The sequence below is a fragment of the Octodon degus genome, unplaced genomic scaffold, assembly GCF_000260255.1.
Source record: "Octodon degus isolate 3935 unplaced genomic scaffold, OctDeg1.0 scaffold00353, whole genome shotgun sequence".
NCBI classification, from domain to species: domain Eukaryota; kingdom Metazoa; phylum Chordata; class Mammalia; order Rodentia; family Octodontidae; genus Octodon; species Octodon degus.
The window spans coordinates 489,710-505,698 of record NW_004524929.1 but is presented as its reverse complement, the minus strand read 5'-3'; the positions used below and the strand labels follow the sequence as shown (position 1 = coordinate 505,698).

At 40.8% G+C, this 15,989-nt stretch overlaps 2 protein-coding genes and 1 pseudogene across 2 annotated transcripts in view; 2 read left to right on the top strand and 1 right to left on the bottom strand.

The window, feature by feature from the left end:
* Positions 1-15,989, bottom strand: part of Magt1 (magnesium transporter 1) — a 68,335-nt gene that overhangs the window by 20,939 nt on the left and 31,407 nt on the right. Inside the window, exons 3-7 of the mRNA XM_004648105.2 lie at positions 12,154-12,271; positions 8,836-8,976; positions 7,136-7,276; positions 2,820-2,909; positions 2,162-2,225 (exon numbers count right to left, since the gene is read on the bottom strand). Coding sequence (XP_004648162.1) covers positions 2,162-2,225; positions 2,820-2,909; positions 7,136-7,276; positions 8,836-8,976; positions 12,154-12,271 — 554 coding nt within the window. The remainder of the gene's footprint in view (positions 1-2,161; positions 2,226-2,819; positions 2,910-7,135; positions 7,277-8,835; positions 8,977-12,153; positions 12,272-15,989) is intronic.
* On the top strand, positions 4,737-5,612 carry LOC101582861 (annotated as a pseudogene).
* On the top strand, positions 15,338-15,984 carry LOC105741240 (60S ribosomal protein L22-like). Its single transcript, XM_012513187.2, has 2 exons — positions 15,338-15,481; positions 15,690-15,984. The coding sequence occupies exons 1-2, from the start codon at positions 15,338-15,340 to the stop codon at positions 15,930-15,932; spliced, it is 387 nt and encodes a 128-aa protein (XP_012368641.1). The 3' UTR covers positions 15,933-15,984.

Sequence of the window (15,989 nt, the reverse complement as noted above, 5' to 3'; positions counted from 1 at the left end):
TGTCATAAAAATAGCCACAATGATATGCATGTTAATCCCAGTACTAGGGGCCAGGGAGATGGTTCAGTAGAATAAGTACTTGCCTGGCAAACCAAGGGCCTGAGTTCAATCCCTGGTTCTGCCAAAAAAAAAAGAAAGAAAAGAAATAAAAAAATCTTAAGTACTTAGGAGGCAGAGGCTCCTAGGATTGCTGAAAGTTCAAGGCTAGTCTGGGCTTCACAGGGAATTCAATGACAGTCTGGACTATGTAGCAAGATCCTGCTTCAAAAAATAAAAAAACAAAACTCAAAACATAAAGAAGGATAAACTTGAGGCATTTCTAGGTAAATGCACATACTCTGAGATCATAATTTGAAATCAAACAGACAAGTTTAAATATCATGTTGCTTTGTGTGGGAAACCCAAACTATAAACAAAGAACAAAGTAGACAAAAGAAAAATCTGGGGCTGGGGAGATGGCTCAGTGGAATAAGCACTTCCCTGGTAAGCACAAGGTCCTGAGTTCAATTCCCTTTTTTGCAAAAAAAAAAAAAAAAAAAAAAGCTGCAACATTCACAGGAAAGAATTTCTCCCTAGGCATGGTGAAGCTTAAAACTACCAAATATCGGGGCTGGGATGGCTCAGTGGTCTAAAGTACCTACTTAGAACAAGCTTAGCAAAAGCACAGGGACCGCGGTTCAATCCCCCAGCACCATATGCCAGCCAGCCCCGCCCCCTGGTGGGCTGAGCTGGCCACACACACACACACACACACACACACACATAAATAAATAAATGAATAAAAATAAAAAATAAAAGAAAAATAATTAAAAAAAATACCAAATATCTCATGGGCAGCCAACTAACTCAGCAGACTAAAGCACCTGCTTAGGCATGCTTAGGCAGAGCACAGTGGCGGGGGTCTGCTGTGCCAGCCCCACCCCCGGGCTTTTCTGAGATGGCCACTGAGACTGGGTGTGGTGGTGCGGGCCTGTAATCCCAGTGCTTGGGAGGCTGAAATTAGGTGAATCACTACGAGTCTGATCCGTGTAGTGAGACCCTGTACTAAATACATTTAAAAAAACATCAAGTATCTCTGTGTCTTTGACAAACTATTGCCTTCTGACTCAACAGAGAATTCTGTTTTTTTTTTAAATCATAAGGTGGGGCTAATAGTTCAGCAGAATAAGTGCTTGCCTGGCAAGCACAAAGTCCTGAGTTCAATCCCCAGTACCACACACACACAAAAATCTTAAACTGTTTGAAATTTTATCAGTATGAGACCTGCCACACTTATATAGAGGATCTACATTACTCAGTTTGCAATTAGAAGGGAAGGGGATCAAGAGAAGGAAATGGGTGGGGGCAGAGGGGAGATAAAAATGCTCAAGGATATATATATATATATAATCCCAAGATGAATGTAATTAGTTTTGAAAACATATATTATTTTTTACATACATATATTAAATAAGAAAAAAATTACAAGTATAACTTCTCAGTAGTCTTAATTTATAACCAAGATGTACCACTTCATTTATTTATTTTTTGTGTGTGGCTGGCTCAGCCTGCCCTAGGGGCGGGGCACTTTGAACCACTGAGCTATCTTGCACTTCAAGGAGTTTAAAAACAAAAATCTCCCATTTATTTAAATTTGTAGTTTCCTAAGAAATAGAACATTGAGTCTACTTCAAAACCTTAAGACTTAATATTACACCCTTTGTGCTTAGCCTTCTCCCCTCCTTTTCTTTCTTTTGCAGTGCTGGGGGCAGAATTCAGGGCATTACACTTGCTAGGCAAGAACACTAGTAATGAACTACCCCCTAGACCCTTGCTTTTTTAAAACTATGCTGCATTTAAATGTAACCTAAACCCACCCCTTACGTCAAATCCTTGTAAAACTCTACCTTTTTTTGGTAAAAGAACATCCCAGGCTCACTCTGATAACCATATTTGCTTGTATCAGTGCACCAATAAACCCTGCTTTATTAGGCTGCAGGTTTGTCCTTGGGGTCTCTAGCTAATTGAGCTAAGATGGATGACACAATAATATGACTTCTGAAGGATATTATGACCTATATTAGGAAAGCAGTCCCAAACAAAGGCTGCAGAAAGAATACTACATTGTGAGAAATTAGGCAAACTAAAATGCAGCAGCCAAGAATTATTGTGAAAAGGATACTGAACAGAAGAACAATGTGTGTTTCAGCTACAAACTGGGCTTGACTGCTTCCATGGATATAATTCTTCAGGGGAAAAACAGATACATTAAATATAAATTAAATTCTACCCTAACCCTCACATAGGCTATTTAAAACTGTACAAATTAATTCACCTGATGTAGGTAAGCATATAGCATATTTTGAGTCAGTGTCATTTATCAGTAAATACATTAGAATTTTATAAAAGCTATTTCTGTATTAATGTTTCTTATCATATTCTCAGCAACAAAACACATGAAAAACTAGTATCCATTTTCATAAGACCATAAGATAAAATAATATACACCCCATTAAACAATGACCATGCTTTTGTTTATCAATATAGCAGATAAAATTCACCAGGTGCCTATAAACAGTACATGCTCAAGTACTTGATTAATTTTTGTATTCAGTTGCAGACTAACTTTCACCCTTAGTGCACTTAGTCAAAATGACTCACCAAAAGGAATAAGGAACTTCACCCTTTTAATTCTCTTAAGTACCTGAAACCTATTAACACAAAGAAACTGAAAAGTCAAAACTACATCTAATTCCTTCATATACTGGCACTGGTCTCATGCAGTGATAATCGCTATGTTAATTTTGCTATAAAATGGAAACAAAACCAAGACTTCTTACCACATGTCCTGTGTGGGGATTCTTATGGGCATATGGTGGTCCTCTTATATGGTTCCACATTTGACCAGATGTCATGGCAAGAACAAAACACTAGGAAAGAAAAGGTAATGAAATACCCATGGCCGGAAAAAATAAAATAAAAAAAAAAGAAAAAAGAAAGAAATATTCATAGTCAGTCTAGTCTTACTTTTTTTTCTTGAAAAAATGTCATTTTAAGGGACCGGGGAGATGGCTCAGTGCAATAAGCACTTCCCTAGCAAGTGCAAGGGTCTGAGTTCAATCCCTGGTTCCGCCAAAAAAAAAAAAAAGTAATTTTATTTGTACCCTTAAAAAGTTGTACATAGAAAGTTGTAAAACAGTTGTGTAAAACTGAAAGAACTGTCAAGGGTAAGGGAGGGTAAAATTTTTGGGCATTAAGGAAATTGGAGAAAAAAAACTAAAACAGTAAAATATTCAAAGAATTAACATTTTCCAAGTATAAATTTTATAAACAATATAAATTCACAGATTAATCTGAGTAATATTCAATTACTCTGAATGGTAAATAAATAGCCAGTCAATAAATTCAGTGCTTAATATGAACCACAATTATTGTGGTTTTTTGGGACAGGTTCTGGCCATGCAGTTCAGGCTGCCCTTGAACTCAGTAGGTATACTAGGTTGGCCTCAAACTCACAGAAGTCCTCCTGACTCACCGTCCTGTGTTCTAGGATTACAGGCATGTGCATCAGTCCCAGCTCTCTAGTCCTAGTTTTTTTTACTTTATGCATTTGGTACAGGTTCTCACTATACAGCTCAGACTCATAGTGATCCTCCTGTTTCCAGCCTCCCGAGCAGTGGAATTAAAAGGAATGTGCCACCACGCCCAGACTAGGTTGTTGGCTCAGTGTCCCCGGGTGTGGGACCAGCAAGGCATGCGGGACCTCTAGTCCTATTTTGATTACATTAAAAAGTAAATAAAATATTAGAACTGTTCAGATAATCAGTGAAAAAAATTTCTAGCTAAATGACTTATTTACTTTTTTTAAATTATTTTTTTAAAATTTCATTTATTTATTGTGTGTGTGTGTGTGTGTGTGTGTGTGTGTGGCCGGCTCAGCCCACCAGGGGGTGGGCTGGCTGGCATGTGGTGCTGGGGGATTGAACCGCGGTCCCTGGGCTTCGGGCTTCACTAAGCTTGTTCTAAGTAGGTGCTTCAGACCACTGAGCCATCTCACCAGCCCCCAATGACTTATTTACTAATGCTTATATTTTCCTTTTTTTTTTTTGTGGAACTGGGGATTGAACTCAGACCCTTGCGCTTATTCTACTGAGCTATCTCCCTGGCCCCTATATTTTAGAACAATTACATTTTAATAAATTTTTTTTTGCGGTACTGGGGGTTGAACTCAGGCCCTTGTACTTGCCAGGGAAGTGCTTATTCCACTGAGCCATCTCCCCAGCCCTTTAATAATACTTCAAAAGGAAAATACTTTTTAAAAATTTAGTATAACTAAACTGACAAGTTTTGAAACTGAATACTAAATGCCTTTTCCCACTATTTATTTATTTAGTATTTGTTTGTTTATGGTACTACAGGTTAAACCCAGAGCCTTTACATGGTAGCATCACTATCCTTTTTACTTTTTTTCAGTCTCATTAAGTCACCAAATTGCCTAGGCTGAACTCAAACTTGTAATCCTCCTGCCTCAGTCTCCAGGAATGCTGGGATTATAGGTGTACATCACACCTGACTTACTGAACACTTTTTAAAAGAATGTACTCAAGAGGGGACGGGGAGATAGTTCAGTAGAATAAGTGTTTGTCTGGTAAGCACAGGGTCCTGAGTTCAATCTCCAGTACCACAAAAAAAAAAAGAATGTACTCAAAGAATTTTAGATCTTTATAGACACAACAGTCTAAAATTTATTTAGAGCGGCGCGTCCGGAGGTCCCGCGGATCTGTTTTTGCTTCAACAGTGTTTGGACGGAACAGACCCGGGGACTCCTCTTTCATCTTCCCATCCACCTTCCAGGTACAAGTTTCGGGACCATCTTCTCGCCTATCGCCTCCTTCCAGGACCGGACAACACCATTCTTTTGTGGGTAGCTCCTTATTGCTGATCAGCCATGACCTCTCAGATTCGTCAGAATTATTCCACCGAGGTGGAGGCTGCTGTCAACCGCTTGGTGAACCTGCACCTGCGGGCCTCCTACACCTACCTCTCTCTGGGCTACTACTTTGACCAAGATGATGTGGCTCTGGAGGGCGTGGGCCACTTCTTCCGTGAGCTGGCCAAGGAGAAACGCGAGGGAGCCGAGCATCTCCTGAAGATGCAAAACCGGCGCAGTGGCCGTGTACTCTTTCAAGACATGCAGAAACCATCTGAAGATGAGTGGGGTAAAACCTTGGACGCCATGGAAGCTGCCCTGGCCCTGGAGAAGAACCTGAACCAAGCTCTTCTGGACCTTCATGCCTTGGGCTCTGCCAAGACTGACCCCCATATCTGTGATTTCCTGGAGAACCACTTCCTAGATGAGGAGGTGAAGCTCATCAAGAAGATAGGTGACCACCTCACCAACCTCCGCAGGCTGGCGAGCTCCCAGGCTGGGCTGGGCGAGTACCTCTTTGAAAGGCTCACTCTTAAACATGACTAGGAGGTCAGAGCCTGGCGGTCTCTGAGGGGCTCCTGCATCACCCGGCGTAAGGGCTTTGCCTAACCCTCTCCCTCCAGCCACTAGGCAGCTTTCTCACCTTTCTGGAGCCCCCTCCCAAATCTTGGACCAAAAGAAAATAAACCCTTTTGCAGCAAAATAAATAAATAAATAAATAAATAGAAATAAAATTTATTTATTTTTTTGGCGGAACCAGGGATTGAACTCAGGCCCTTGCCAAGGAAGTGCTTATTCCACTGAGCCACTCCCCGGCCCCTAAAATTTAAATTGCATAAAAAGCAAATATAATCAGTTCTTAGAAGTTTGGGGGCCGGGGAGATAGCTCAGTAGAATAAGTGCTTGTCTGGCAAGCACAAGGACCTGAGTTCAATCCCCAGTTCTGCCAAAAAAAAAAAAAAAGAAGTTTGGACTACCCTACTGAGATAATGGAGGAAACAAACAATCTTTTATGTCTTTTTTTTAAAAATCCAGCTCAGCCCACCCTGTGGGTGGGGCTGGCATGGCATGTGGTGCCAAGGATTGAACCACAGTCCCCTGTGCCTGCCTAGATTGCCTAAGCAGGCACTTTAGACCACTAAGCTATCTTTCCAATACATGTTTTTGTCTTTTGGAGACAGTTCTTCTATGCAGTTTAGGCTGGCTTGAACTCCCAAGGATCCTCCTGCCTCAGCCTACCAAGTGCTGGGTTTAAAGGCCGTGTGTCACCACACCAGCTGGTAACAAACTGATTTTAACACAAAAATAAATATATATATATATATAAAATTATTGGGCCAGAGAGATGACTCAGTAGAGTAAGACTGAACTCAAGGGCCTGAGTTCAATCCCCGGTTCCACAAAAAAAAAAAAAAAATCCTCCCAAAATGAAATTAAAAATAAATATGTACATGTGCCAACTCCACAAAAAGAATGTGAAATATTTTCATTTTTGAGACAAGGTCTCACTATGAAGCCAAGGCTGGCCTTGAACGCTCAGCAATTCTGCTGTTTTAGCCTCTTAAGTGTTGGGATTACAGGTGGGCATCACCATGCCCAGTTAGAGCTGGACAGACAGATCAGTGGGTTAAAGCACCTGCTTAGGCAGATGCAGGGGCCAGGGTCAATCGGCACACTGAGACAGCGATTGTGACTGGGAGTGGTGGCGCAAGCCTGTAATCCCAGCACTTGCGAGGCTAAAAACAGGAGGACCACTGAGTCTGATGTGTGTAGTGAGATCCTGTAGACTCCATACTAAAAATACAAAAAACAAATAACAACAATAACAACAACAAAACACCACATGCCAGGTTAAAGAATATAAATGTTATGTAATGCAAATATGTACTAGTGGGCTGTGGAGATGGCTCAGTGGAATAAGTGCTTCCCTGGCAAGTGCAAGGTCCTGAGTTCAATCCCCGGTTCTGCCAAAAAAAAAAAAAAAGATTTTTGGGGGCTGGGGAGATAGGTCAGTAGAATAAGCGAAAGGGCCTGAGTTCAATCCCCAGTTCCGCAAAAAAAAAAAAATTATGTTCATATACTAATGACTTAGCGTTCTGTTGGTAGTTTCATGTGGATCCTAGAACATAGGACAGGTACTACTTGCATATGGTAACAAAGACATTTTTTTAAATTAAGTAGTTATGCCTTGCAAAAAATTTTTTTTTCTTGTTAAAATCTACTCACCAAAGCTGCAAAAGCCCATCCTGTTTTATTAAAGAGAAATTCCATATTGCTTCTTCGAAGATACACAAGTCCACCAATAACAGCCAAAAGCAATCCCAACATAAGGGGACCAGCATAATTTGGAGGTCTAATTACTCTAATCTAATGGAAAGAGAAAAATATTTTATTTATTTATTTATTGTTTCAGGTCATGGACAGACTCCCATTATCCCAATTTATTTTTTTATCAGTACATACTTGTGGTTCATAGTGATTACATGTACACAGCTCATCTTAAATTTTTTCAATCCTTTCCTTTCCCCTCCCTCTACTCTATCCTTTTGTGCCCTTTCCTTTTACCAAGTATTTCCTATTATCTACTTACTTTTCATTGCACCTTTGTAATATAACTTTAAATCCAGGATTATGATGCCTCAATTTTACTTGTTACCCTGGATTGTTTTTGATATTCTAGGTCTCTTCTGAGTTCATAGGAATTTTAAGAGTTTTCATTGAGACAGGAATGCCTCTGTTAGTTCAGGCTGATCTTAAAAGTCACTATGTAGCTCTTAGTGACCCCCAAACTCAAGACAATGTTTCTGAGTGCTGGGATTTATAAGCATGGAACTCCACACCTGTAAGTATTCATGCATTATCTTTTTCTACTCCTCAGAAAGCTATTGGTGTTTTGATAAAGATTACATTCAATCTGTATTTTAGTTTTGAAAGTATGGGCAATTCTGTATTTTGATTTTGTCTATCAAGAGAGAGGGAATATCTTTTCATTTCATGATGTCTGGTTTGAAAGTAAAAAGTGAAATATAAAAAGCAGGGCAGGATTGTGAAGCAAGTCCTAGCACACCTTTGGACATCCCTGCAGCAAGTGCCACAACTTTCTCAGCAAGTTTAACATTCTAGAGAGGGATTGGCCAGGGAGAGTGGAGATGATCTTCAAATAAAGGCCTAAAAGGACCGGGGACAGGAATATCCAGATGCCTAGAAATAGTCTATTGAAAATAGTATTGCAAAACAGAACTATACTGACACCTCCATTATTCATTTATTTTTCAGACAGGGTCACTATGTTGTTGAGATTGGCCTTGAGCTCACTATATAGGATGAAGAACTCAAGGTGATACTCCTGCCTCAGCCTTCTAAGTGCTGAGATTATAGGTATATGCCACCACTCCCAGCTGGGAAAAACATTTTAAAGCATAACATTTATTTACTAAGTTAAATAATAAAAAATGCGGTTATTCTTTGGAAAAAGTAAACTTTTCTCATTTCATTTCAATTAAAACATTTGATACTGTATTCTAAAATGGGGTGCAATTGGTATAATATTCTATTTAATCATCCTATAACATCTTTTATACTAAGAGGGATTCCTAGGTACAACTAGACAGCCCACAGATTTAAGAAAGTCAAGAGTGGTTTCCAGGCTGAATTCCACAGAATAATGGGAGGTTCTGTAATTTCACTCTTTTCTTTTTTGATATCAGGAATTGAACTCAGGACCTTGTGCTTGCCAGGCAGGCACTGTGCCACAGATCTACATGCCCAGCCCTGTTATTTCATTCTTTTATTAGGATAATTCTGATAAATACTACTTATGAAAGAACTGCTAAACTACCTCAGTGACATAGGTCCAAGACCATTATAACCTCCCAGTAAAATTTAAAGGGAACTACAGTAAACCATCTGCAAAGTTGGGAACTCACGTTGACATCAGTTCTGTCTGCAATCCAACGGGCAATTTGCTCAGCTGAAAAACCCCGCACCTGCAACTCGTATGTATCACCTCGTTTAGGCTTCCCTTTTGCAGGAAAGTTGATGAACGTTGGAGCAGAATTCATGTTTAGCTGAAGGAAGAGCAGTCCATGGAAGTAAAAATTATCAAGAAAATAATATTAATGGTAAATGATTTTACAAACATGAGGAGGACATTTTACAAAGGTGAGGCACTATACAAAGATGAAGCAGCTCAGAATTAGACAGGTTAATTGATTTGCTAAAACGGTGGAGTCAGGGTTCAAATACAAGTCTGATTGTGACTTTATTATTCTTTACTGACTAAATATAAATTTCTAGCTAAGAAATCTACATTGCACTCCACTAAAAAGGAATTTCCCATACCACAGGTATTTTAATCTGTTTAGCCACTATTCATGAGCACCAAAACAGTCTTATGTTTACTATTTTGTTTTTCAAACTGAGTTCATGCTCAACAGGCCACTTTTTTGGAGGGTCAGGGAGATGGCTCAGTGGAATAAGCGCTTCCCTGGCAAGCACAAGGGCCTGAGTTCAATCCCCGGTTCCACCAAAAAAAAAAAAAAAAAAGATTTAGTGTTTCTCAACAGGCCACTTTTCAAGTGTTATTACAAGTGCATAGATTTTAATATTGGCTGTGTTTCAGTCTATTGTGGTTGTACATTTTAGTGTACACGCTGCCCCATCTCTTACCAGTGGATGTGTCTTTGTGCTGACTGCTATGCAGTATATTAATTACTATAACTGTACTACTAACCTGTTTTGAAACTGTCTCATTCTTATTTCTCAATAAAATTTTAAGAAAAAGTCTTATGTAGCTGACGCAACCTCAAATAGAGTACAGTATTTTTTGTATGTGTGTGCAGTACTGGCAAATGATCCCAGGGGTGCTCTACCACCAAACTATATCCATAGCCTTTGCTTCATCTCCCCAGTAGCTAGTATTATATGTGTGTGCTACTTACTATGTCCAGTAAGTAGCTGAGGCCAGCCTGGGCTACAGATGAGTTCAGTCTGAATTTTGTAGCAAGATGCTGTCTCAAAAAAAAAGACACCAACTGAAAACCAATATAAAATGATAGCTGTATACAGAAATAATCAAATGGTCTTTTCTTTAAATGATGACAGGGTCTTGTTAATTGTTCAGGCTGGTCTTTAATCTGTGATCTTCTGCTTCAACCTGCCAAGTATCTGTTATTACAGGAGTATTCTACCATACTCAGAAGACATAGTTCATTATAATTGGTTCCATAAATATTTACTGATGAGCCTTTCGTTTTCTTTATCATGTGATTATGACATGCCTGAGAAGACAACACAGGAATTGCTAAGGCAAAGAAGTCATAACTCTCTCATCTGCATTTTATCTTTCATAACATGGTATAATTACTTGTGCAAAACAGAGTCTATGTTCTAGAGAAAGTTTCTTTTTTTATGTATTTGGTACAGGGTCTCACTACACAGGTTGGACTCATAATGATCCTCCTGTTTTCAGCCTCCCCAACACTGGGATTATAGGCGTGCACCACCACACCCGGACTCAGTTACCTGCTCAGCATGCCAGGGGGGTGGGGCTGGATCAAACCTGTCCCTGTGCTTGCTTAAGCAGGCGCTTAGTCTGCTGAGCTATCTTACCAGCCCCCTAGAGAAAGTTTCTGACCAATAGATATAAGCCTTTGTTTCTTGTCAATATGTAATCCTATCACAGAGAATGAATTATGGCAAACAATGGCAGATAGGTGTGTAAAAACATGCAACTCGGATGTCCTCATCCACCTTATTTGCCAGATCTGGCACCATGCTGTCTTTTTTTATGTATTTAGTACAGGATCTACAGGATCTCACTATGTAGATCAGACTCTACAATGCAAGTGCTATATAAGACTCTACAATGCAAGTGCTATATAATCCCCAGTAACAAAAACAAAGTTCTGATACAACATGAACTTTGAGGACATAATATTATGTGAAATGACAGTCACAAAAAGACAAATACTATATGATTCCAATTATATAAAGTACCTAGAGTAGTCACAGTCACAGAGACAGAAAGGATAATGGGGGTTAGCAGGGCTGGGGTAGGAAGCATAGAAGTGTTTTAGTGGGTATAGAGTTGCAGGGTTTGATTCCCTTTTTGGTACTGGTATGGAGGACCACCTGAGCAACTCTCCTTGAAAGAAGAGCAATTCTCTCCATGTTGGCTGAGCCTGACCCTATTTCCTTGTATTGATAATGTACAGAGCTGGCTATGATTTTTCCTTATCCCTTCAATTGGCTTTAAGCAATGCATACTGCTCTAGCCGAGGTGCTGGTGATAGTCTTTGAAGAAGTGTGTTTCCCTGGTAATCCACACCTGCTGCTCTTTAATATGAGCCCAGTTGAAACAGGACAAAGCGACAGTGCTGTCGGCTGGGATTAAGCCTCAAGAAAGAAGCTATGACTTGCTGGAGTTTGAAAGATTACACATCAGAGCTGAAGCACTGGAGCCCAAAATATTAGATACTATCTCAATAGTATAATGCAAATTACTTTTTCTGCATATCCTTCTTTCTGCATATGACAGAGGTAAATGCAGGCCTCCTACTTAGCCTAGTTCACAGTACTCACCTACTTCCCACAATTCTCAGTCATTCACCCTCAAGCCACTAGTCCTTCACAACTGAATAAAAGCCAGGTGAGGTCCTGGGTCAGCCCTTTTTGTTCCGGAAAGCCATCTTTGTAGCTTGACTTAGGGTCCCTTGGCTCCCTATAATTATTTTTTCTTTGTTTTTTTTGGAACCGGGGATTGAACTAAGGCCCTTGTACTTGCCGGAGGAAGCACTTATGCCACTGAGCCATCTCCCCGGCCCCTCCCTATAATTATAATTATGCTTTAGTATCTTTATTTTCACTGTGGGTTGCACTGGGAGTGGAAGATTGGAATTAAGTTGGTGGGATTCCAATAACATATTTTTGGGATTACAAACACAGACTTTTTGGACTGAGACGAGGACCAGGAAGAGCTTCCTACAGTGCTGGGAATTAAACTCCAGTTTGCTTTTAGTTCAGGACTCTAGATTTTATATAAGAAGAGTCCTAGTAAACTTCTTTTTTTTTTTTTGGTGGAACTGGGGATTGAACTCAGGTCCTTGCGCTTGCCAGGGAAGTGCTTATTCCACTGGGCCATCTCCCCGGCCCCCTAGTAAACATCTTGTAGCCACTGAAAAACAGGTATTCTACTTAATTCATATTTTACCTATTCCTGTATAAGAATAAACTAAAGATCTTACCATCTGAAATACATCAGAGCCTTCATCAAAATCCACCATGGCAAAAAATATCCTGTTAGTAAATGCACTGGAGTATCTCCAAGAGTTTGCCAGGATCTGAAATTCTTCATCAGCTTGCCTAGATGCAATCAGATTTACGAGGATAACATGTAAAACAGTTTCCAAAATCAATGTAGTGCATCAACAGTTATACAAAGTCCAACTAAGCAATAGTAATTTTTATAGGAGAAATATTAAAAATCACAAGTCAGGCTCTGATGACAAGATGAGGATCAAACCTTGTTTTGGCATGGAAAGCCTTATCCCGAGCGTTGGGATTTCACCATAGATTAGTAATTGTGGGGCCTGGGAGATGACTCAGTGGAATAAGTGCTTCCTTGGCAAGTGCCAAGGGTCTGAGTTCAATCCCCAGTTCCACAAAAAAAATAAATAAAAAAGATTAGTAATTGCATGACTATTTTACTTTGGGGCCGTTTCTTATACCAATGCTCTTTCAGTGGTCACTAGAAACACCCAGCTAATTGATTTTACAAGTTTAGGAAAAAAAAAACACACGTTGGCCTTTAAATGCTGGACTCTAGTATTTTTCTGTCTTTGCCCCCAGGACTACAGGCCCACACAACTGTACACCCTCCACACACACCCCCATGTCCCACTGCTGCTGGGGCTCTAACCCGGTATCTAAAACATATTAGTCAGGTGCTGCATAGCACTGAGCTCCACCTACAAAGTTCATAACAATTTTTTTTTTTTGTGGAACTGGTGATTTAACTCAGGCCCTTGAGCTTGCCAGGGAAGCACTTATTCTACGAACCATCTCCCCAGTCCATTTTTTCTAAAATGGGTTTTTTTGGTGGCTGGTAAGAATATTAAGAAAAGTAACAAGGATCTGGATGTGGTGGTACATGCCTATAATCCTAGCTACTTGAGGCTAAAGTAGGAAGATCACTTGAGCCCAGAAGTTTAAGATCAGCGTGGGCCAGGCGTAGTAGCACACATGAGACACAGGCAGGGAGGATCATTGTAAATTCGAGACCAGCAAGTGCTACAAAGTGAGTTCAAGACCAGCCTGAACTACATAGTACAATCTTGTCTCAAAAAAAAAAGCAGAAATGCCAGCATTCAAGAGGCTTAGGCAGGAAGATCATTGTGAGTACAAGACCAGCCTGAACTGCATATCGAGACCTTATCTCAAAAAAATGGCAGAGGGGCTGGCGAGATAGCTCAGTGGTCTAAAGCACCTACTTAGAACAAGCTTAGCAAAGCACAGGGACCGCGGTTCAATCCCCCAGCACCACATGCCAGCCAGCCCTGCCCCCAGGTGGGCTGAGCTGGCCACAAAAAAAATAAACACTCTAAGGGGCCGAGGAGACAGCTCAATAGAATTAGTGCTTGCCTAACAAGTGCAAGGGCCTGAGTTCAATCCTTAGTTCTGAAAAAAAAATAACTCTATAAAAAAAAAGTTTTAAAAAAAGGCAGAAAAAAAATATATAATCACACTAGAAAACAAAAGCTACTCTATTTTTTAATATGTACCATTTTGGGGGCCGGGGAGATGGCTCAGTAGAGTAAGCGCTTGTCTGGCAAGCACAAGGGCCTGAGTTCAATCCCCGGTTCCACCAAAAAAAAAAAAATCTACCATTTTTAATTATCGATGATGTTTCTGTTTAAATAGCAGGGCCTGCCTGATAGCTCAGTGGACTAAAGCACCTGCTTAGGCAGAGCACAGTGGCCAGGGTTTGATGCTCTGTGTGCTGTGCCAGCCCAGCCTGAGGGGAGCGATGAGAGAGTGATTGAGACTGGGCATGGTAGCGCACACTTGTAATCCCAGCACTTGGAAGGCTGAAAACAGGAAAATCACTACAAGTCCAATCTATGTGAGACCCTGTGGACCCTGTCCTAAATACAGGGAAAAAAAGAAAAAAAAGAAATAGTAATCTTTGGTCCTGAAATCATTCAGAAGCAGCAAAATAAGAATGGATAAATCATTGTTTGGTGAGATTTTAGTGAGATCAGTCTTTTATCTCTAAGGTTGACAAATAGTGCAAAACATACACAACAAAGTCTGAGGCAGGAGGGTGTAAATTTGAGTCCCATTTGGACAACTCAGTGAGACCCTGTCTCAAAATAAAACTTAAAAGGAAGTGGAGCATGGTGGTATGGTCGTGTAATCCTAGGAAGATTCAAAATTGCAGCCTAGACTGTGAAACTTTTTTTTTTATATTTTTTGGGAAGGGTCTATAGGGTGTTCAGGGTCTCACTACTAGATAGGACTTGTAGTGATCCGCCTGTTTACAGCCTCCCAAGAGCTGGGATTACAGGCATGCGCCACCATGCTCAGTCTTAATCACCATCTCAGTGCCCCCCAGGGGCAGGGTGGGCACGGCAGGCCTGGGGATCGAACCCCTGGCCCCTGTGCCTGCTTGCAGGCTCTTTAATCCACTGAGCTATTTGGACTAGTGTTATGGTTTGTGTATAGGTGTCCCCCCAAGCCTCGTGCAGTCTTGGGGAGGCTTCTGGAGTTTGTGATTGATTGTTGTGGGTTTGGATGCTGTACCTGCTCTGGGGCAGGTAATTTGCATTTCAATGTAAGGAGGAAAGAGAAGCTAGCTGCTTGAGCTGCTGCTACCTCTCCCTTGTGCTCTTGCTCTTTGCCATGGCCATGAAAGATTGCCCTCTGCTGTGTGCTGCTCTGCCTTGGACCCAGCTGAATATGGACTGAACCCTCCAGTAACTGTGAGCTAAATAAACCTTTCCTTCCTTTATTTTGAGTGTCTGGTATTTGTCCCAGCAACAAGAGAAGAATAACTAAGACAACTAGGCAACTTAATTAGAGCCTGTCTCTCCTTGTTCCGTTTCTACCTCCAATCTTTTAGTAACCAACAGTCTACTTTGTGCTTCTTTTGAGTTTGACTGTATTAGATTCTACATGTGATCACATGCATCTTTGTTCTTTAAAGGCCCCTCATTCTCTCACATTCCCAGAAGAAGCCATAATTAATGCATAAATACACATTCAAAGGGGGGATGTCTCAGTAGAATAAGTGCTTCGCTGGCAAGCTCAAGGATCTGAGTTCAATCCCCAGTTCTGCCAAAATTTAAAAAAAAAATTAAAAAAAAATACACATTTAAAGTTTCAGGTCTTTCCGAGTCCTCGGCCGGCCTTTCTGAGTCCTCGGCCACCATGGCACCCATGAAAAAGCTTGCAGTGAAGGGGGGCAGAAAAAAGAAGCAGGTCCTGAAGTTCACCCTTGATTGCACACATCCCGTAGAAGATGGAATCATGGACGCTGCCAATTTCGAGCAGTTTCTCCAGGAAAGAATCAAGGTGAACAGGGCTGGTGAGATGGCTCAGTGGTCTAAAGTGCCTACTTAGAACAAACTCAGCAAAGCGCAGGGACCACGGTTCAATCCCCCAGCACCACATGCCAGCCAGCCCCGCCCCCTGGTGGGCTGAGCTGGCCACACACTGACACACACACACACACACACACACACACAAATAAATAAATAAAATTAAAAAAAAAAGAATCAAGGTGAACAGCAAAGCCGGGAATCTCGGTGGAGGGGTGGTTACCATCGAAAGGAGCAAGAGCAAGATCACCGTGACTTCCGAGGTGCCTTTTTCCAAAAGGTATTTTAAGTATCTCACCAAAAAATATTTGAAGAAGAATAATCTGCGTGACTGGTTGCGCATAGTTGCTAGCAGCAAAGAAAGTTACGAATTAGGTTACTTCCAGATTAACCAGGACGAAGAGGAGGAGGAAGATGAGGATTAAAGCTCCTTTGTCTGGAATATTTTTTATGAGTTCTTGAATAAAACTTGGGAACCAAAA